The sequence below is a fragment of the Drosophila gunungcola genome, chromosome 3R (assembly GCF_025200985.1).
Source record: "Drosophila gunungcola strain Sukarami chromosome 3R, Dgunungcola_SK_2, whole genome shotgun sequence".
NCBI classification, from domain to species: domain Eukaryota; kingdom Metazoa; phylum Arthropoda; class Insecta; order Diptera; family Drosophilidae; genus Drosophila; species Drosophila gunungcola.
The window spans coordinates 12,206,745-12,229,641 of NC_069139.1; the positions used below are offsets into that span (position 1 = coordinate 12,206,745).

The 22,897-nt window shown below is 40.8% G+C and overlaps 2 protein-coding genes across 4 annotated transcripts; both read right to left on the reverse strand.

Moving 5' to 3' along the window:
* Positions 1 to 17,755: 17,755 nt before the first annotated feature.
* On the reverse strand, positions 17,756 to 19,000 carry LOC128252579 (chymotrypsin-like protease CTRL-1). Of its 3 annotated transcripts, none has more exons than XM_052980374.1 (4): positions 18,786 to 19,000; positions 18,688 to 18,733; positions 18,445 to 18,620; positions 17,756 to 18,384 (listed from the first exon to the last, which is right to left on the reverse strand). In XM_052980374.1, the coding sequence occupies exons 1-4, from the start codon at positions 18,997 to 18,999 to the stop codon at positions 17,981 to 17,983; spliced, it is 840 nt and encodes a 279-aa protein (XP_052836334.1). In that variant the 5' UTR covers position 19,000; the 3' UTR covers positions 17,756 to 17,980. The 3 variants fall into 3 exon arrangements, with proteins under 3 accessions (XP_052836334.1, XP_052836333.1, XP_052836335.1); XM_052980373.1 differs by having other exon boundaries at positions 17,756 to 18,380; positions 18,441 to 18,620; XM_052980375.1 differs by having other exon boundaries at positions 18,150 to 18,384; positions 18,441 to 18,620.
* Positions 19,001 to 19,343: 343 nt separating this feature from the next.
* Positions 19,344 to 20,438, reverse strand: LOC128252578 (serine protease grass). Its single transcript, XM_052980372.1, has 4 exons — positions 20,195 to 20,438; positions 20,092 to 20,137; positions 19,866 to 20,035; positions 19,344 to 19,776 (listed from the first exon to the last, which is right to left on the reverse strand). The coding sequence occupies exons 1-4, from the start codon at positions 20,412 to 20,414 to the stop codon at positions 19,355 to 19,357; spliced, it is 858 nt and encodes a 285-aa protein (XP_052836332.1). The 5' UTR covers positions 20,415 to 20,438; the 3' UTR covers positions 19,344 to 19,354.
* Between the last annotated feature and the right edge of the window lie 2,459 nt (positions 20,439 to 22,897).

The following is a 22,897-nucleotide window of genomic DNA, read 5'->3' on the forward strand; positions in this document are numbered from 1 at the left end:
TTGTGAACTTGTCGATGTCGAGATAATGGTAGCGTGAAGAATTTTCAAGGCAATTTTCAGCACGCAACGCAACCTTAAGATCGACCCAACCCCAACTTGGCCCTCATTGCAGCACATGACAAGAGTAAAACGTTCCCACACAGAGAAAAACATAAAAAATTTGTCATCAGGTTAAGAAAAACAAACAATTTGTGAATTACAAAATTATAGTTTGTTATTTCCCCCGTTGTTTGTCTGCGTTTTAGTTATATATAAAACTTTTATAAGATTAATGTTTTGTATAAGGTGAAAACTTTATATACAAGTTCTATTTAATTCCTTATTTGTTATTATTGTAATTAATAGTCTGAAACTAAATATAAATAAAAATTGTGTGCTGACATTTTTTTTCTCTGTGCTGAATGTGACTTTAAAATTTCGATTTCTAGCTCTACAATCCGCTCTAATCACACCAGATCTTCGATAGAACAAAAAGAAGGGGATCTTCTTCCCCGAACCGATCACAATGCACGCTTTAATGACTAATTATAGACGGACTTTATGCCAGGGCTATACCGAGCCATGTCACGCTATGATGAGTTGTCATAAAATCCTCAGTGTCAGAGTCGAAGTCAGCATCGAAGATGAAAATGAAGATGAAGTCGAAGTCGAAGGGCAGGGAACGGAATGAAACGCAGAAGACTCTGTCTCTGTGGCATCGATGGTCATGTCAAAGTTGAGAGACAAACGTGTCGTAATTGATTTTTATGGTCTTTGTCATTGTAGCTGCTTGGCCTCGTCGCAAAAGAACCAAAATGGTTTATGACGTACCAAAGATCGTAAATCCATCCGACCTAGACACAGTATGAGCTTGTCCCCGGGTTCTATGATCCCAGTTAGTTGCCAATTTGTATTGCCTTGCACATTTACGACCTTGGGATGCTGCTAAACTGCAGCCTTGATGAAACACACTCTTGGCCTGCTGGTTTCTGGAACTCATCTTTTGCCGGGATGACCGAGCATAAACAAATTATCGACGGTTTCAACAGTATGATATCATATGGCGAAGCTGTCAGCTGGGTAGTTGGTTTCAGATTTGGTTTCGGTTTTCCACCGACCTCTCCAGAGGTGACAAGGTCAAGTCCCTGGCAAAGTAGCCTGGTTCCATATGGCTCTACGGTTAGCAAAACTCACGTTAGTCACACAGTTATGGGGAAAGATGCTGAACAGATTGGTTACATCGCTTTGGTGTTTGGTAAAGGTTGACTGAGTTAAAATGTTATGGTAATACCTTTAATTCCGAGAAATTGGTCAATTTCTCGATCGTTTCACAGAATCTAATAGTAATTTGCTCATCCCACCTCAAAAGCAATAGAAATCAAAAACTGCCTGTACCCACAAATATCATTAAAGTAAAAAAATAAATAATAAATATCAAAGAATTAACCAGAGTTAACAGAACTTTTAATTTTAAAGCGATAAATTGTTTTCTCTTTCGAATGATACTCCTTTGTTGTCTCTGCTTGGGTATTGCACTTAATTTGTGATTTACTGCGATATTAATCCGGCATTAATATCAATTCAATTGCACAAAACCCACTCGAAGCCACAACGAGGACAAGTTGCAAGCATTTGACCCAGGCCACCGTTAATTGATTTAATTTCAAAGCCAAGCAATGCGAGTGCAACACGCCCCCGCCACCTTCCTAATGCGATAACAAACAAAACGAGAAGTTCGACAAACAAAAGATGGTGGAGGGGCGTTGGAAAAGCGTTGGTTGGCTGGTATCAGGGAAATATTAAAAATTAACAACAAAAAATAATTTCCCATAAATTCTCGTTAACGTGGCGACCCTACCCCCTCCATCACTTCACGCTGCCTAATTAAAAGCAAACATCTAGCGTCTGATGATCCCCAGGAGGCTGGGAGATCGAGGATGAGCAGCTAGGCTAGCTGATAAGCGAAAGAGATGGGGATATGCTGAGCGAAAGAGAGGGAGATACATTGTCGGCGCATCATACAATTTGTCTCATAATCAAATATCATTTGTTAATGTCTAGCCCTGTGAACGAGAGGACTAAGGCGAGATCTGCGGGCGGCTGACAAAAAGGGGAGTTTGTTTCAAATACACAGGAAAAAACATAACAAGCATATTACAAACAGAAAACAAATATTTTCTTTAGCTATACTCTATCCCTTCTATTAAAATACTAATTTTACTCCATTAATATTTAATAAAAGGAACAAAACTTAATTTTAAATTATTTGTAGTAGCTAATTACTCAGTTTTTTGATCTAATTACCAACCATGTTTTTTCTGCCTGTGTAAATGAGGGTGGCGTAACTTAATATGCATTTTAAATGTATGCGTAAACATTGATAGCATATTGATGACCACACTGCTGATGATTATGATGTGGATGTGGTTGTGGATGAGGATGCCAGTGTGGCCCTGGATGATGCAACTGCCACTGTCCACTGATAAGATGCAGCTGGAAGTTGCATCCACTCCTCACGGAACTCGCAGCGATGAAAACAAATGAAATGCAAACGCCCTTAATTAAATTTCCCCTTCATTTCTGCTTTCCTTCTTCCGTTCACTCAAGTTCCCCCTTAATATTTTTTCCTTTTTTGATACCGTGAAATTTCCTGGCCACACGAAGATCATCACGAAGCCCGAAGAAACGAGCGAAACTGGCGTTTTTAATGTCTCAATTTGCCTGCATACGTTGAGGGGGGAAATCGCGGAAAAGAGGGGGCTCAATGTCTTCATCAAAAACCACGATGCACAGCAAAACGCGTTAAATGAGCGATCGTTAAAAGGAATTGCGAATCGCGACTCGCTTGGGTTGTCTTGTCTTCGGAGCCAAGCTCCCTTCTTTTGCATGGCCTGCCCAGGGCATAAAACGGTTACGTAGCTTCATGATAGGCGGTACTTGCAGCACAGTGTGTCACAATATCGCAACATGACCTGATTAAACGCTCATGGGCGTCATATTTCCGTAAAAAACTATTAGGAAATGCCTTCACACAACTAGGAAGTAATGTTAATTTGAAGAGCACACCTTAAAACCTCTAAGTGATATTAAACAATACCTAAGTCGGCCTTGCAGTTTTTAATTAAATTAGCAAAAGATCCAAAAAGTCAATTTTTTTTTTAAAGAAAATAAATTTCCCGTATGCCAAACAACTAAATTTTAACTGGTAAATCTGATGTTTTATCATCAAAGGAGAATTTTATTTCTGAGTAATTTTAAACTTCAATTTGAATAGTGTTTTTAATCGATCTGCAACCAATGTACCTCAACAAGCTGCTGCGAAATTGTTTGCATTGGGCAACAACAACCGCACAACGCAGCAGAAACACCGGCATCAAAAGCCCCCACACAGCACACGACGTCACGACAAAGCACTCGCAGAAAGAGAAAGGTATAGCGCGAAGAAAAAGATAGATATATAGAAAAAAAGTGAAGGCAGCAGCGACTTGCACTCCTCGTTCGTCACACTCGCCGAGAGTTTTTCTGGCTCTTCAATTCTTCATTACTCTTCCGAACGAAGGTATCATAATCCTTTAAATATATACGGTACGTTTTTGAAATCTTTTGTTTTGGAATTAAAAAGGTCTTTGAAAACGATTCCCTTTTGGTATTTCAAGGGGGGCATATAGAGCTGAATATATCACATTTTTCACATTTAGCTTTAAGAACTTCAAATTATTCAGTAGGTAATCGAAGAAAAATGCTTTAGATCAATGCCACAAACATTTTTTAAAACTCTTTATTATTTTATTATTTTTTTTTGTTTTTTTTAAACGTTTTTCCCTCTTTGAAATTATCTATAACAATTTAAGGTCTTTAGAAGTATTTGAATCATTTTTAGTTAGCTTACAATTGGTTTAACAGTGGCGAGAGTATTTGAGTGTTTCCGAAGTCACAACATCCTTTTCAAGTAATTTTTTGCTGTTTTTCGGATGCTGGTGGAAGTGATGCCGTTGTCGCTGGCTGCTTGCCGCTGATCTTATCGGCAATTTGTCATGCAAAAATTTACTGCCGCTTCAAGTCGCGATTGCCGAAGGGAAAGTGGCGGCGGAGGGGAAGGGGGTTGCCTTCCAAGGGAGGGGGATTGTAGGGCTAGGGACTGCCCCCGTTTGTTTATAATAAAGTTGCTTGTGCGGCTCATGCGGCAATGTTTTATAATTTTTTGTTTCGGTTCTCTTTTTTTTTTTTTTTTTTGGGGGGCGGCTTCAAAGCGTTTGTACAGGATGTGCGTTGGTTTTTTTAGTGTCTCCCCGAGCTCCACCTCCCCCACCACCCCCTGGCCTTGTGCACCGCCTGATCAACTCATACAAAATGTGTCGATTAATGCGCTCCAGATGCTCTGACAGACACTCGCACAAAATCGAGAGGAGTGCGGCTGGAATGCGCCTTTGATTTGTTGGGGCTCCGTACAACGGTGGGTTAAGGGGGGATGGTGTTTTAGGGGGAGGGGGCGGCACTGCCCTGACACTGATGAATGTCAGTCGTTTGTCAAAACGCGCTGGAAAAGTGCGTCGAGTTGTTGCCGCTCCAAGGGGAATAATGGAGCATATTTTGAAAGCAAAATGAAAACAGTAACAACAAGTGAGAACCAAATATTAGGGGATTTTGACTAAATTATACTCCTCATCGTTATACAATTCAATAAAAAAATTTTTAAAGTAAGCATGGAATAATGGTTGTGTTAAATTTACTATCTTACACGTTCAACATTCAAGTAAACGATGTTTTACAAAAATAATATTAAACTATAAAATTAAAAAGGAAAAATTAGCGATTCTTTTGGTGTACCTAAAACAAGCTATAATTTTTTAATCTGAAAATCACGGACTTCTGCAGGATGTTGGACATGTTAAATATAATATACCCTTATTTTCTTTGAGTGACGTGCCTGAAACCTAAATGAAAAGCAATGAATGAATGCGTGAGTGAGAGAGTCAGTCGGTGATAGAGGAGGGTGATTCCAAGGGGGGCTGGAACTTGGGACTCCAATGTTTTCTCCCCCTTCGGAACATTTCCCCATTGGGGACTGGGCTTGGGCCTACTGGATCCGTACGTGTGTGTCAATGGATGACGCCACTGCTGGACACCTTGGGGCGGGATGGGTTCCTGCTGTGTGTGGCCTCCAGGGCTAAACAATGGAAATGTTGCTCCACATAAATGTATCACAATGTCGGGTTTAATTGCTGCCACCGGAATGGAAGGCGCCTTGGAGAGTCAGACAGGTCACAGGAAAGTGAAAATATTATCCAGCCAAACTTATCCACAAAGTTAATCCATGAAGAATTAAGCCATGAGCTGCCGAACCCATCAGTTCTGATCTCTTACATCTGGTGGCCAGAACCTCTCCAAAAATCCCCGACTTGGACTACCTGCCTTCTGTTAAAAACCACATATTAGAAACAAATTATTACATTAAGCCTATTGATAAATCAATCCAAAAAAACCCAGAGTAAGCATAAGAAAAAACCCAAGCGAACTGAAGCACTTGAAATTGTTCCTTTTGAAAGTCGCAGGCCAAGTGGAAAATATGTGCCAAACAAAGGATTTCAGACGAGAACAGTTGTTGAAATAAAACACGAAATGAAACATTTTCCTCTAAACATTTGGTGGGTCTATCGACCAAAAGGTATATAGTCATTAAGATAACAATCTGAACGACAGAGAAATTAAACGAAAACTAGAACAGAAATTGTCATCAGCAAAAAGGAAAACAAAAATAAAAGGACAACATGTGTTGAAAGGATCCCAACAACTAAGACGAAGAGTGGGGGTCAAGGATAACAGTTGGTATGATGAGTCGTTAGGACCAGAGTAGACCCGAAAAAAAAAACGAATGAAAACTCGGAATTGTTAAAAATTAAATAAGAAAAATATTATTTTTATATTCGCATTGGGAATACCGCAACAAAGGGACGAAAAACCCAACCAAAATCCACACAATTTTCGCAGTTGCTGATTGAGTGGCAAGTGTTGCAGGTAGCGGGCAACCAGTGGCCAGTTACCTGTGGCGATTTTTGGCAGAAATATGCAGTGGCTACGGTTTGATAGATGATTGAGTGAGTGCCCCGAGAAGGAAGTACAGTCACAGTACGGTCCCCTCGTTGAGGAACGCAATTAGGCATGCCGCATGGAACTAATGCATTTTCGCAACCGCAGAAATCGATTTTCAGCGCAGCCAGGGAGAAGCACTTAAGACGTATTTCCCGGAGACAAGGTGGGATCTTTTCAGGGAGGTCCCCCGAGGGGAAGAGCGCTGACAGCCGTCGACTATTGCACACGGGATTGATGGCTGTCACGGGGAATTGACATAACAAATGTCACCCCAGGGCGATCTCCGCTCCTCCGTTGTTTCCTGTTTGTTTGTCCAAAATTCTTTGTCAACGTGCTCGAAAATTAAACAACACAAACCGAAAATATCAGAAAATACAAAATAAAAATTGTTTCGGAGTCCATATCGTAGACCACAAGTTCCTTTGTTGGGGTTGGTTTCATGGAAACATGTGTTTGCTTCTCCAGAACTCAACGATCTGTGGATGTTCTGAGTTTTCTCTCGATTTGTGTAACAAATTACTGAAAGCAACAGATTTTTAATGTAAATATAATTGTATAATTATATAATCTGAAGCATATGTGAAGGCTGACAATGGGGGGATCCATACCAAAAGGGGGATCATTTTTAAAAAGAAAATGAATTATTTTAGGGATTCTAGATGACAGGGATTAATTTTTGGAGGTGCTTACTGAGCCAAAAGAATTACAAAATTGTATCTTTGAAGGGAATAAAAAGGATAAAAATGTCTATCAGAAGAATACTTAGACAAAGGGGAGCATGTTTTAAAATAAAATTCGGACAGTATAAGAAAAAATTTGGTTCGGCTTAAACAAATAGTAATAAACAAAAAATAAGAATTTAAAAAAAGGACTGTAAATTAAAGCAAAATGTTGTTTTAATCGAGTTAATTTAGTGAACAGCTATGTAGCCAATTATTTTGTATTTGATTGGAACAGGTGTACAATTTTTAAATACTTGTAACTAATTGGGCTTAAATTGGTTAAAATAAAGAAATGTCTGTTTCAAGCCTCTTACCCTGTTCAAACTAAAAAAAATCACCAATAAACACTGACTTGTGGTCCTGCTCCAAACTAAAATAAATCTCAGGCGATCGTATACATATTCCTGTGATCTTCTTGGCGAACCCAGCTGCAAGAAAGCAAAAAACACAGGGACACGCCCCCACCAAAACCGAATCTCATTCGTGTGCTAATCACGAGAAATTCAATCGAAAAATATATTGGGATCAGATGGACGGAGGAACCGAGAAATCACGCGCCTCGCAGGAAGCCTTTTTGTCCAAAGTCAGGAATTGGAGTGGAGTGCTTAGCACCCCTGCGGCTTGGGTTAAGGCAGCCTCATCTCTGGGCCTCATCCTCGACGATCTGACTATCCGAATTAATTTCGAAACACTTCAAAGCAGGCACGACGCCAGCCAGACTCTCGGATGGAAATAAATTAATTAAATATGCCCAGACCTGCGCTGACTCCGGAATCATCGGGCTCCCTGGAGGCAGAGTTTCGATCCTCAGACTCTGTCAGGTCCCGACGTCGGACATTGTTTGTGTCAAATTTTCAAATTTAGTTGTTAAACCCGAAAAACAAGACAAGCAGCCAGCCCAGCGCCCAAAACCAGGCAAAACTTGAGAAAAAGGAAGGTACCAAAAACAAAAGGCGTCGGGGCACATCACTCACTCTATCCGACTTCCAGACCCTGGGTAATTATGGGTTATGCAACGGCAATGCCAAAAACAAAAAAAAAAAAAACGAGGAAAATCGAAATACCAACTCAAGTCCCCGGGAGGAGGATGAGGGGAGAGTTTCCAGCAAAAGGTTCCATTGAGTTCGGGGCTACACAGAAATTTAGACATTAGACGCTTCCCTCATTGCCACTTATTGGCAATCGGGGCAGGACCCCTCAGTCAGTCCGTCAGTCCGAAAATTGCTGTTAGCAGGTAGCCAGGAGCTGCAGATCATGCTCTGGCCACTGGAACAGCTTCTTCAGCCCCGGTTTGTCCCTTTTGTGTTTTTTGCATCTCTTGCGGATAACCTGTCATTAGCTCTGGGCGGGTTTTTGGGAGAAGGGAGCACCTCGGCACCTTCCTCAGTTCCTGCGGCTGCCCGCTGCGAAGTCCGTTGCATTGAAATTGAGACATTGCAAGATGCACTTGATGGTCGGGAGGGAACGGTGCACTATCTGCAATCCACAGGGGCAGTGGCTTTCGGAGGCTCACATTGAGATTTGGTCGGAATTCGAGAGCAAACTGTTCAGTTTCCTATTGGTGAGCTGCAACACGAGCACTTTTTGGTTGAAATCGATTGATGGATGAGTTTTGAAGGAATTCGAAATGATTTAGCAAAATGTTAGGGGCAGCTGGGTTTGTTTAATTATCCAAAAAACCAGCTAGTTCAGAAACTAACATACTTTCTAATAAACAAGATATTTCAGAACCTCACTATCTTTCCTATAATATAGGTGTTAAATTAATACAAGAAAGTTTTAAGTTTTTAATGACCTGTTCGAAATGGAACACATAAAACAGATGCATAAATGAAACATTCTAAAATATAATAATAAAATTTGTTCACTTATTTCTAGCATTAAAATAAAATAAAATAAAGACTGACTTGTTTGGGTGACTTTTCTAAAACTGTATAAATATTTAATTGCGATCTCAGAACTTCTAGTATTTATTAAATAAATGCCGCCATCTGCCAATCCCGATATTAACCCATTATGATCAGAGCAAACCAATTATGAGTTGAGAGTGCCCCGCTGCTTTTCAGTCAGAACGCGTTTTGGCGGATGGCAGATGGCAGATGCCGCTTCTAGTGCTCCGTTCGCTAACTGCATCCATTGTTGGCCTCAATGGAGGCAAATTGTCAAAGCATCGCAAAAATTGAGGAGTGGGACGGGTGGGGCTCGGAAAGAATATTCAAAGTATCTGCAAGTATTTTGCATGACATTCGCGTTAAAAGGCAGACATCAAACTGAATGGGCACCGGGAAGGAGGGTGGAGCAGGGATCCTCTTCGCGTCTCCAAGTCCTCCTCAGATGATGGCGACGACGATGATGATGATGATGGTAGTGGTGGCAATGTTCGGGGCCTGGGCCTGGCATTTTATGGCTGCAGCTAATAATGCAATTTGCTGTTGGACTCTTGGCTGCTCCTTGAAAAAGTCGCATCATTTGACAAGACATTTATGCGGCACTTGTGGGGTTTTCCGAGTTTCAGCCTCCGCCATTGCACTTGCTAAATTAGGCGCAACTGGCAGTGCGACGGCGGCTCCTGGGCAATTATTTAGTTATGAGTTGCCATTTGATTTGATATATGCCCCATATGGTTTGACAAGTTGCCGCAGTAATCGTGTCATTTGTGGCTTTGTGGTGGCAAAAATGAGAAAGATATTGCATTTCACACACACAGTTTTCGAGTGGACCACAACCCGCAATTTCAATTGAATTAAGCTATCAGGCAAACCGAAACCATGACCCACGAAACTTAATTAAGCCACATGGAATTTAATTTTTCAATTTGCCCGACTTATATATTTACTAATAAATAATTGCCAGGAGAATAATTTTAGGATAATATAATTTTATTTGCGGCAAAAGTAATTTGTAAACTAAACTAATTTCAGGAGCAGGTAGCTGCATTTAATGAGACTATGAACTAGAACACTCGGTCAAACTAAAAAATGCATATAAATGCATATATATATACATATAAATGCATATATATACATTAAAAGAAACAACACTACTTTTAATAATCACATGGGACAAAGTAACTGCATTAAGTTTAACTTTATTATACTTAACCTAGCCAAAGTCTTTTCCAATTATTTTCAAGCCAATTTCTTTTTGACTGAAATCCCTGGGCCAATTATTTTGTTTATGCGCTTCATTTGATCCCCTCGAGATGAGGCTTCATTTTTGGACAAATATATTTATTTGGGATACATAAATTTATGCATATTTATGAAGCCAAATTTATTTTATGTCCATTTCGAATGCAAACAAATAACAAAGCGAAAACTGCCTGCAAGCTCTCCAAGCTAATTCCCCAAATCCCCGAATTAATAAACCAGAGTACTCAGAGTCCCCCAACAACATCTAGAGCAAAAAAAAGTAACATCAACCCGAGGACAACACGCGAATGGGAAATCAGCTAGGAAAAACCTGACAGCCCAAGCAATTTACATGTCGAAAGAGACAGGCATATTCAGAGGGAGAAAGGCAGCCGATTATTAGATAGAGATACATCCAGGTAATACTGCCAGTTGGGAGAGTTGCGCAGACTGAGCTAGAAATTAGTTTGTGTAAACAAACATGTCAACATCCACATTTATCACCGACAGAACGAGGGCCACTCTTCCCCTTCAGCTCACCTGTCCATCTCAACACTGAAAAAAATCAAGGTTTTATAATGTTTGATACCTTTATAAATAACTTTTAGCAATTACACGAATATAAAATTGTTAGTGAACTTGAAAATAAATTACAAATTAACAATACATTTTGAATAATAGCAAGAAGAGCGGTAAAAAAAAATGTTTATAGAAAATGTAACAGAAATATGTTATATATTAATTTCCAAACCTAGCAGTATTTTCCCAAGTGTAAGCAAAGTGCCAGTGGCTAGTTATGGGGCAGATTGCTACACAGACCTTAGAATTCCTGGAAACCTCACCGAACTCAAGTCTGTCTTATTGTTTTTATTTTTATGGCGCAATGTCAACACTGCATTTTTATTCCTCCGCCAAGGAGGAGTATCGCAGCAGATGGAGATGGAGTTTCCAGATCCGAAAGACGTGGCAAGGGGGCGGTACGGGCGGAGGTTACCTGTGGACCTGTCACGAGGCTCTGATGCCCTAAACAAAGACATTATTGATGCCCAGATGGTTCCGAGTTGATAAGAGAGAGCTCGGCGGACTTGGAGGCAGTCACTCAATGATCAGATAAGTGAGATGGCCGGATTCTCCAGTCAAGGCAGTCTGTGATCTCCGAGAGAGACACGCGATGCGGACTGGGACCCCGAACTGCTCTCCATAATTTATAGAAGGTAGTCAGGTGAAGTCGGGGCCCAACATCGATTCCCAGTCCCCCCGACAATTACATTTTGAGCTGCCAGTCGGGCGACTTGTTGACATCTACTCCTTGCATGCGAGGTTCTTACTGGAATCTCCTTGGGATCTCGCTGGGATCTCCTTTGGATCGCATCGGTTCGTGTTTGTTTGCTTTGTTTGGTTGTCACTTCGGGGGGCCTTTCTGGGGGTAATTGGATATTGTAAACAAGTTGTAGTAGTAGCCGGTGCCAATGGGAATCATTTTCCCGGCCTATACTTATTTATGAGTGCGATGCTGGGGTGTAGATATGAATAATGCTCGCAGCGAAAGCAATAGATCAACGAGGCTAAGAGGGGGGAAATATATTAATCCTAGGAAAAAGAAAAGAGTTAAGTATCTGTAAAAAAGGCACACGATCATTCGACATTAGATCAATACTTCTAAAAGAATGCATGAGTTTTTTAGATAAACAAAAACTAGCAACTATCTTGCTTGTGAAAGCAAAGGTGAATAATTCCTGGGATAATTTGAGATACCTTCACATCTGAACCGTAAACCGGGAATCAACTTCTCCTGCAATCTCTGTGTATCAATCTATTTCATCAAACCCTTAAGCCAAGCTCTACTTCAAGGCACACAAATGATTTTATTAGCCTCACTTCCTGTCTGTTCAGGGCGCCAAAAAATATTTCAAATATTGACCACAAAAAATGTCCCAAGAAAAGATTATAAAAATAAAAACGTACAAAGAAGATAAACAAAGGAGGTGCAACTGACATTGCTACCGATCGATCGTCTTGGGTAATCCAATCCAGAACTGAGCTGAGATCGCTGAGCAATGGGTTGGCGATAAGAAACGTTCCCAAAACCCGAAACCAAACTGATTCAGCCCTCCATTCAGGCGAAATTGTCAACGATATAAACGATCGCATGTGTGCGGAGGTAAATATTCAAGTAGGACGATTACCGAACAAAAAGGGACAACAAAAGGAATTTATGACTTGTGTCACATTCAGCGCCATCAGCCCGTAACTCAGACGCCGCCGGACAACAACAACCTACGAGAATTCCTCGTATGCGCGCCTGAAAATTAAGACACAAGCATGCCCAAGGAGCCTCTGCCAGGAAGATCGCATCTAGCCTGCGATCGCTCAAGCGTTCCTCGCTGGTCCTCAGTCCTCAAGCCTCCTTTCCATTTCCATTTCCAACTCCAACTCCATCTCCATAACCGTTTCCCATCCCTTCGGACTCCTCCACCATTATCCGCCTGTCGTCAGCCAGGAAGATAAGTGCGTGGCGATAAGCCAGACGGACGACAAACGACATCAATGCGTTGGGTTGCGCCTCTGCCTCTGTCTCTGACTTTAAGATTGCACTGGGAAAAACACATATTTAGTTGGCTCTCTAATTGTACATAATGTCATATAATAGGAAATATCTCAAGCATATCATAAAACTTTCCATGCTAAAACTTGCAATAAAATATTATTTTTTTGCATATGTTTATGTTAATTATGATTTATATGAAGTCATATTATTATAAATAAAAGAATATCATGATATAAAATGAAAATTTGAATATATACACCAATGTGTATACTATTTTTATTTTCTATATAGTAGTAACATTTTTGGATAACATTCTTTTCCCTTGTGGATTTAAGTGTGATCCGCAGACTGGGTCTGAACTCGAGCTTAGGATCGGAAACTCTGCCACGGGAGCCAGTGGCGAACCAGCTGCCCAAGCAGAGGCGGATCGTCCCATTCTTCTGGCCATTCGAGGAGTTTGCACAATTGAGCACTTGAACGTCCATCCACGACAAGGGGCGTTGTTTGTAAGAGGGATTCCTGGTAGAGAGGAAAACGTGTGGGTTGGTCAAGGTAAACACAGCAGTTAAGAGGTTGCGATTATTCAGGCAGGTGCCCGTTGTTTGGGAACATTGTGGAGTTGTATCTTAGAAAAACGAATAAGAACGAAGTACAAAAATTAAGTATTAAGTAATGAGATTATGTTAAAATACAGGAAATATCAAATTGTAATTACAAAAGTCAACAAGACTGTATACACTGCCAACTCCTAGGCGATCCCTTGCGAGCTCCAGCCATGTTTGTCATGCCATTCTATCATCAGACCATTTAACGCGATAAGAAAATATGTTAAAGGATTCTTAATTACTTTCAAGTGGCCGAGGTAACCAAACCCAGACAGTTAGCCAACGAACATTGGAGCATTGTCGGGGCATACACTTATGTAAAATCGTTTAAGGAGGCGCAGGCCAAGAGAGATGGTAACCATTATGGACTGGCACTTTAATGAGGCAGATCCAGACACTCGGTAATCGAGGGAGTTGGGGACGGGGACCCGGTTAGAAAGCAAGGTAAGTTATCGGGAAAACAATTACCATTTGCAGGCTAATTGCGATGCTTATCCATGTGCAGCAGCTGGGAGAGATAATGGATAGGGCTTGCGATACGCATCCGAACAATCAATATAAGCCTCAAATTGTCATCGAGAGTTTACATACCAATTCTACACGCCGAGTCCCCTTGCGGCGGATATTCCCCAATCGAAATAAACAATTTATTCATTTAATGTCGAGCATTCGCTGCTCATTTGGCACGATTATTTGCATAAACAGGCCCCCAGAATAACCATTTGATAAATATTCAATTAGGCATAGACCGAGTACAATTCAAAATGTGGAAATATAATTTTTATAATTTTCCACCAAACTGAATTTTGCATTTCACGCATTACACATTACACAAACGCAGCAGAGATTGAAATTACAAATTAATCGACTGGGATTTGCAATGCAAAAATGGTTGAAATTGTAATCCCAGCTGTGGCTTTATTCCACAATTCCCTTTATCCTCGTTAAACTGGCGTTGTAAGCGCCACTTGGCCTACCGGCCATCAAAGGCTCCGACTTTTCAAAAGATCGGGCCACGAAAGACGCTAATTATGTTCCACCTTTGTATGCTTTGTTGGCACTTCCCGTCGTTAATTTGGCTGAATCTGAACGTTTTATTGGCCATCGAAATGCAATTAAAGGCCATAAAAGGAGTCGCAACGAAAATTATGTATGTGGCCAACACATGCCTTTCGGTTGGTTGTTGACTCTCAAAGGCGGCGCCACGTTCTTTGATTTCTAACACCTTATCCCTTTCTGTTGCTAGGAATTCACTGCCTTCTGTTCTGAAGTGTGAACATTTGGTGTGAACTTGTAGGAAAACATTTTTTAACAATGTGATTCGAAGCTTCAAAGTCTTTGTGCTTGCATGTGTTGATTGATATGCAAAATTGTTTGTTTATAAGATTTTTTAAGTTTTTAATTACAAAATGTTGCTTGAGATTTAATATTACTAAAACTTGAGAGCGCAGCAATTTTAGTTTGCGCACATCTGCTCCGGCTAGGAACAATTTGAATTGTTTCCTTATTTATTTACAAGTGCGTTCACTTCGTCTCAAGTTTCAATTTCCATTTTTATAACCCAGCAATCATAACTCTATGAAGAAAATGATATAGCTGTGCATATCTGCTCCGATACACAATTTAACGATTCAAGTTCATGAACAATTTTAACGATTCCTCTGTCTAATCAAGTAACATGACCAAAAAAATGGAGTGGGAAATTTCATTTGTTTGAAGGGTTTCAAACAAAAGGAAAACACAGAAACATTTCTTATGCATGTAAGTACTCCCAGCGATTAAAATTTTTATGTGCACTTCAGCCGATGCTTTACGAGGCCCCGGACACTGCTTTTGCATACAAATACGATTCTAAATATCATATCTTCGCATATATAGTGCGGTGTAGACGAGAACATTTTTAATGACACTTGTCGAGGAATTCGATTCACTCAAAGCCAAAACACAATTTGTGCATTTTTCCCTAAATGATTTCTCCGCTGGGTCATATCTTTATTGGATAATGTATTTTTGTATTTGGTATATGTGGTTATATAATTTTAATTTCTTTTCATATGAAAACTGCTCATAAAACTGGAATGCGGTGGCCATAAAATGGAAAGATCAGGCCCTGCGCCTGGTTGTGGCCAAAAGGTGTGAATTTCCTGTGCATTTCACCCAGCTCGAGGAGCAAAGGAAAACGAGAAGCGTAATAAAAAATTACTAAAATTAAATGTTTCGTTCCATCCATGGGACTTTATGCGTTGGCAATTTGATTTGTATCGTCCGACGTTTTTTTATGGGAATTTTTCTTCTAAAAGGAAATCTCTTTTCCTTTCTCCCTTTTTTTCTCATTTGCTCCTCAAGTGATGCCAAAATATTAGTTGCTGCCTCTTGAGCAATTTCACGAAACGAATTGTAATCATTGAATTGTATCTAAACAGACGCAAGACGAAAGATCTTGGGCTGCGGTTACTTCAAAGTCCTCATAGAGATCCAGAGATCGCAGTGTTTTTGCCTCCCGGCATGTGGCAAACAGATGAGAACCTCAAGATGAACCTTCAGTTGAACCTGCCCAACCTAATGAAGCCATTAGCAGCGCCTTATCGAAGTGCTCAAGGATCCTTGAAACGAAACACAACGAGGCACAAAAGGTCCGTCTAAGTATTGTCTTTGTCTTTGTCTGAATTCGCCCTTTGTTGCGGGGCAACTAATACGCCTAAATTAGATCGAGATCGGGATCGACATCGGAATCGAGGTGCTCGGGGTGCCTGTGTGGCAGCTGTTGTTCAAGATCCTCCTCCTTCGACTCACCAGTAGGTGTATTCTGACTCTTGCGGCCAGCCATTAACTTCACTTTCGATGACTTCATTTTTACGTTTTTTTTTTTGGCAACACAAATCATGCTGAATAGCACCTGATGGAGTTGGCTCATTCGGCAATTATCGGCAGGAAGATGCTAAGTTAAGTCGGCGTAAATTATTTGAACAAAGAATTTTGTGTTTTTTATTTTTATGAAAAATTTTTTGAATTAAAAATATAGTTTTTAAAAAATATTCAACAAGTTTTAGAAGGAAATATTTGACGGTAATATAAAAACCTCTTTGGTATGTCCGATCCAGCCAAGTTTTTAAACAAGATTTTTTTACACATAAATAAGAAGAATAAGGATACAGTTTAAGGTGGTAGGTGACCTTTCTTTTGTAATACTATTTTTTTCTTAAACTTGTAGTTGTAATTCTTTCTCCATATGCTGGTCTAACCGCAGACATAAATAACATGGAAAATATTCGCTGCTCTGCAAATATTGCGGCACTTAAGCGCAAATGCTGCCACCTACCGGTTACCCCTAGTGCACCACCCCCCTCTTGTCCAAATGTCGCAACACTTTCCAGACAATTGCAGTAGAGAGTGCAACAAGCGTCGCAAAAGTTCCAGCCTCCCGCGCTCCTCCCGCATGTTTTATTACTTCCGCGCACTTTCGCTTCAGCAGAATGTGGCATACAGTATGTGTGTGGGAAAGTTCTCAGTGCGTTTAGCAGTTGGTTAGCGGAGTACTGGGAGTACTAGGAGTACCAGGAGGGGGTGTGGCTATACATGTAGGAATAGGAAGTAAGCTTCCTTCATCCTCTGTTGTCTCTGGCGTTGTTGCCACATTTTGGCGGTGGCTGTGAATGGTTTCCTGTCGGAGATGCGTTGCCACATGTGTATAAATGCACTGGAAAAACCACTATAAGAGAATGAATTGCGAAATTAACTTAAGTCACTAAAAGCTTTAATAAAAATGTAATTCTAAAAATTCCCGTTGTCTTCTAATAGCTTTTTTGAACCAATTTAATTTCATTTTTAAAAATATCTAATAGGTTTAAATACAAATGGCAATTGCTGGATCCGAACTCATAAAGTATATTTAAAAATTTTCATTCCACATATTCAATGAAAATTTATTAAATTACATTTCAAAGTTTCAGACTATTCTATTTTTACGCCCAGTGCATGGGACACATGTGGATTTGCAAAAAAAAATGTTCAGGCTGAAGATGCAGCATCCTTGGCAGGATACACCGCCCAGACGCTGGCAACTGTTCACTTTCGCTGCTTTCCCCCTGCCATTTCCTCATCCCCTGCCTCTTTTTCCGTATTTTTTCTTTTCGTCATTAAAGTTGTGCCGCGGCATCTGTCACTGCTTCTGCTGGAGGGACAGAATTTAAAGCCTGCTAAATTTTAATTGCCCTCGCGAATTTACATGGAGCATCAGCAGCAACAGTCGCAGTACATTTACAAAAAACTGGAGTAAATGTAGATTTTACTCCTTTTTTAACTCACAGCTTTTGGCACCCTGTTTTTGCGCTTTGGTTCCTTTTATTGCCGACGTCTTCTTTTTACGGCCAGTTGCAGGCTTGTGGCCTCGTTTTGGCCACAGCTACTCCGCCATATATCAAGAATTAATTAGCGTAATGCATTCAGCCCACGGACTTTCCGATGGGAGGACTTCTTTTATATGGCCCACTGATCGTGAAAAGTGTTTTCTGCGGGCTCGAGTTTTTACACATTTTTCTTTCGCTGAAAAAAAGAGAATTTGCATTTAGTATGCATCACAAACATTTGCATAATGACAATGCCAACGATTTGCTTAAATTGCTAAAATACTCGGAGGGTAAATTGTAATTGATATATATGTATGTCCGCAGAATACGAATATCCGATAAAAAGAATTTTTATTGCGAAGGTAATGATTTAGTAAGCATTTACTGAACAGACGACATAGTGAAAACACTTAACAAATTAAAAGTTCAAGCTCATACAAAAATGAAAACAACGATCTGAAACTTTTAATGCGGGCAATTTTGATTTTTGAAAAAATAAAAAACGCTTCCCTGCGGAGTATTTAAATGGTAGATATTGTTAGAAATATTAGCCAACTGCCTATGCAAAGTTGCGGTACACCAAAAGGATCCAATCGATGTAGCTGAGGACATCCGTGAAAGCGCTTGCCTTCGAGCACTGCTTGTTCGCGACGCTGGCTATTCCGATTTGGATGAAGCGGTACGAATTTTGGAACGGAATCAGTGCGCCCACAGGACCGCCAGAATCGCCGTTGCATAAATTGCTGTCCCAATTTCCGGCACAAAACTGTTTGTTTGTGAGTGATATGTGGGTATAAGTACGGCAGATCTCCGGAGGTTGGCGAGCTAGGTCCACAGTCATGAGTATGCCACTGCTCACATCAGACTCGGTTTTTCCCCAGCCAGTGCCAGTGACCGGGTCTATGGCGTTGATTCTGTTTCTCCACGTAGTGTCCCACACAATGCAGATGGGCCTTATACTGTCTGCCATCAATAATTATAATTAAAAAAGTTTTAAACTTAAGGTACTTATTTTCAACCCAGCTGTGTACTCGACTTTCCTGATCAGCCGTAGAATGGCTATATCGTTGGCCATTGTATCTGGGTTGTACAAGCGGTGCCTGAAGGCCCTCTGCACTTTGACCTCGGATCGAAAAACGCAATAACTGCCGTGGCACCGGTCATAGTCTTCCCTATCATACTCCCCCAGGCGAGCTACTCTGTAAAAAGGAAAGGAATGGCTTTGTTTTTCTACTGATTTTCTAAATTATTTGCATTGTGACTTACAGCTCAATATTGGGAAGAAAGCAATGCGCTGCAGTAAGAACTAGTCCTACAAAAACAAATTTATAGGTTACGAGCAATTTGGGTTTATAAACACTTACGGTTAGTAATTAGAGTTCCGCCACAAATAAATTCTTTTTGAGTTGAGATGAGGAAAACCATCCAGGGACTCGATGTCAATCCTGCGACCGTCCCATTCTTGACCCGTAGGGCAAGTGGACTAGGGGCTCTAATCCCGCAGGCCGGATCAAGAAATTGAGCGGATCCCAAAAGCGGGAGCAGCAGGCAAGTTATCCCGACCAGAACGGTATTCATTTTGCGACTGTTTGCCGATACTCCGCTTCTTAGGGATTAATAGTCACCCCAGGCGGGATTATCAGGCGCTCGATGATGAGGAACATATGTATTCGAAGAAATGGCTATTGTTTTTAATCTTATTTCTGACTTATCAAGAATTAATTATAATGAAATCATTCGAACTTATCGCGAATTGATTAAAGCTTGTTTCTATTTGTATGAGAGTTCTATGAAATCCTTTAAACGAGGTCATGTCATACAAGTGATTGCATTACTCTACATATTTTAGATCAGTAAAGATTTTTAGCTTATTTAAGTCGACTGACTTTAAAAATGTACTCTGTAAGCATATAGGTATTTAAACAAAATTTACTTAGAAAGTAAAGTTTTCTGTACCAAAGTTGTCAACTACCAACTTGATCCACTTTCCATAAGTGATGACATCCGTATAGACACTCGGAGCGCGGCATTTCCTGTCTCCGAAGCTGGTGAGTCCGTACTGGACGAACCGAAACGTTCCGTAGTAGTTTACCACACCGCCCAGAGGTCCACCAGAGTCACCACCGCAGGTGTTGGTCTCACTGTCGCCGGCACAGATCTGGTTTGGACCCACCGGCACTTGGTACAGCTCGCTGCAGAGGTTCCGATTCTTTACCTGGATGGTGGCCTCCTGGAGAACGGTGGCCACATCACCGTTTTCGGTTTTTCCCCATCCGGTGGCCGTCAGCGATATCACATTGTCCAACAAGAGTTTCCTTTCCGGATGCAGGACAATGCAAATAGGCCTTATATGGACTATAAAACACAGTTAAAAGAATGTTAGTGCACAACGCATAAATATAATCAGAATTTTTAATGAAATTATCTTTTAGGATGAAAAGTACCATTGTACTCCACAAACTTGGCCAGTCGGAGCAAGGCGATGTCGTTTAGAAAGACATCGCGGGTAAAATACTTATGCCTTATGCCCAAATCAACATTGTAGTCCTCGGCTGGTAGCTGGCATGTTGGATAGCCACTTGGAGCAAGGCTTATACCTCCTAGTCGAACCTTTCTGCATGAGGATTATGTTTAGCTTTATTTTTTAATTTTCCACCTGGCAATACTCACAGTCTTAAATCCCCATCAAGGCAATGGGCAGCTGTCAGGACGAACTCTGCGAAGGGAGGTATTAGTATCGGCCTTATAAGTATTATAATAATGTAAAACAAACGTCGATTGATGAGCGTTCCACCGCAGTGGATCCGGGAATCGTAGTGCAGGAAGGCCATCCAAGGATGAGAAACGATCTGTGCATCCCTGCCTCCGATAATTCTTGTTCGGTAGCTGGGACTTTCAGCTCGAATTCCGCAATTCGGCTCCAGAAGTGTCGCAAATCCCGGATTACAATGAATCAGGCTGAGAATGATCACAGCGACAGCGGCTGATTTCATCGCCAGTCAATAAATTGAAACGCACTAAGGTCGGTGCGGATCGAGCGTTTTTATAAATACTTATCAGAAAATGGCTTATCAACTGAGAAGAGCTCATTGGAATTTCCATCGCAGACGGCAACTCAGCAAATTATAAAGAACTTTACAGTGTTCCCCCTACTACATGGTTTGTTTGGTTTAATTAGTAGTAAAATTGTATGCAATAATACAGTGAATAAAGAATAAATGCAATGCTGTAACCTCTCAAGCTTTCCAATTGATTTGGAGTGCTTTCATTCCCACTTTGTGGGCTATAATATGGTCCTGATTAAAAAATGTTTTCTTAATAGATTTAATGCTGTTTTTCTTTTTAAAAGCTTGAAAATATTTTTGTACGCAAAGAAATAATGAAAAGTTAAGTGAAAACAACTTAGCTTCATTACTTTTTATTAAATTACTTTTCGTTTGCCAACCTCCATAATAGAAATCTTTCTGATTCCTTTAAGCCAGCACTCGCCGACATCTGGGTCGTCTGCAGTTGAGTTGCCATAATTAAATTTGTGGCAAATTAAAAGTGCCCTTTGCCTCTTTAACCCGTTTTTTGCCGGACTTCCAAGACCACGCCCACGAGGGCCGAAAACGTGGCTGTTGACAGCAGACGATGACGATGACGTCCTCGGTTTCAGCCAGGTGCAACAAGCAAGGCTAAGGGGTTGGAGGACACTATCGCCATTTTGTTGTAAGCTGCTTGTGGCAGGCGACATCAGCAGAAAGTGCAGGAAAAGGAGCAGGGCGGCAGCAAAATGCATGCCAAATTAAGGAGTAAATGCAGCAAGCCAAAATGAGCTCTACCCGCCATAAACAAAAAAGGTAAGGGACCCTGGTAAAACCCGAAAAGCCAAAAAGCATTCGACCAACCCAACCGAACCAAGCCAACAAACAAACAAACAACCAAACTGGCGAACGCAGTGTGAAATTTTAATGCACAAAATTGCATGTGTGTTTGTGGCCATTGTTGTTGCTGCTGCTGGCGTTTCCCTTCAGCCAACCAACAAACAGCAACAACACAAATTACTGGCCACGTCAACACACGGAAAATAAAATGATACGAAACGAAACTGTTGCTGTCAGTCTGCGGCAGCAGCAAAATCAGCTTCAGGCCATGCAAAATACAAGAGCAACGGAATAAAACGAGAAAGCCACCATTTTTTGGCCAGCAGAAGTCCTCATACCCTTAATTTTTATAAAGAATTAAAACGCTTTAAAAAGCGGCAAAGTTTTTAACATTGTTTTCATAAAATAATAAGTATATAGTTAAAAATTCGAAGTCTCGATGAGTAAAAATTATTTTAATGGTCTAAGAAAAATAGTTTTCGTTATTAGTATAAATGTATGTTGGGCATTAATCTGTAAAAGAAGTCAATATAGTTATAAAAAATATGAAAAAATACAATAGGCGACACACATTTGACTTAAGTCTTAGTACCGTCGAAAGGGTATATAAAAGGGTTACAACGTGGAAACAGCAATTCATTGGCCATGAAGTTTTCCACCTGTCGACAATGCGTTGATTGCTCCCGCTCCTCGAGAGCAACAAAATCGGACACGTTGAAGTCCGAGCTGAAGCTGAAGCACAAGTCGAAGTTGCTGTTGCTGTTGCTGTTGCAGTTGCAATTCTCAGACGTTGATTGTTGCCATTTGCCGGCGATTGGAGACCCATAAGTGGGAAAAAGACGGCGTAAGAGGGAGACAGCTGGCCAGAACGGGACGGAGCGTTGAAGCTTCCCCTAGAGTTCAACGAAGCGTGGCCATAAAACAATGACTGGGGACCCTTCTAGTTGGTTTATTGCATTCATTTAGCGCATTCCCAAACAAAGTTCTCTGTGTGTGAGTGCCTTGCTGTTCTTATAAGCTCCATAGGCAGAGCAGTTCTAGCAGTGTTAGCTGTTTTATGGCCCTGCCACACGCCATCTTGGCAGAACTCCGGGCTGCACTTCTCCCGCCATTGTTGGCAATCATTGAAGCGTTAAGGGAAAACATGGAAATTGCATGCGAAAGTCAATCAAACATACAGAACATGGTCCAAAGTTGACAATAGGAGTGGGAGTAGGATTTAAAAGTCTCGGCGAAGTTCAGTTAAAGCCAGTTCAGTTATTTAAGGGTTACAGTGTAATTTTGAAATGAAAATTGTATTCTTCTTCAATAAGCTCGTAACGTAGAATTTCCGATGACTCTTTGTTTTGATTGCTTTGTTTGTTGGGCTCAGAGTTTGTTTTGCAGAATGGAAGAAAACTCATGAATGCCGTAGCCTGATTATAAACATTGTGGACTCCGACTTGAACATTTTCCCCCGGAAGTGCTGAAAGATTTCTGAAATTTTGCACAAGTGAAGGAAAAGCTTGAAGCCAAGAGGTGTTCCTCTCGTTTGTTCGCAGGTCGATGCATTTTAATGATGTGCCGGGGCTCCACAAATATAATTTCATTTTTGCATTTCTGCAACTTTC

What these genes read in the sequence shown, in the direction of transcription:
- LOC128252579 (XM_052980374.1), bottom strand. Translation starts at nt 18,999, where the DNA reads ATGAATACCGTTCTGGTCGGGATAACTTGCCTGCTGCTCCCGCTTTTG. An exon ending in TTTCTTCCCAATATTGAGCT is followed by an intron (nt 18,621 to 18,687) that starts GTAAGTCACAAT and finishes TCCTTTTTACAG; the next exon opens with AGTAGCTCGCCTGGGGGAGT. An exon ending in CAGGAAAGTCGAGTACACAG is followed by an intron (nt 18,385 to 18,444) that starts CTGGGTTGAAAA and finishes TATTGATGGCAG; the next exon opens with ACAGTATAAGGCCCATCTGC.
- LOC128252578 (XM_052980372.1), bottom strand. Translation starts at nt 20,414, where the DNA reads ATGAAATCAGCCGCTGTCGCTGTGATCATTCTCAGCCTGATTCATTGT. An exon ending in TGGAACGCTCATCAATCGAC is followed by an intron (nt 20,138 to 20,194) that starts GTTTGTTTTACA and finishes CTCCCTTCGCAG; the next exon opens with AGTTCGTCCTGACAGCTGCC. An exon ending in CAAGTTTGTGGAGTACAATG is followed by an intron (nt 19,777 to 19,865) that starts GTACTTTTCATC and finishes TGTGTTTTATAG; the next exon opens with TCCATATAAGGCCTATTTGC.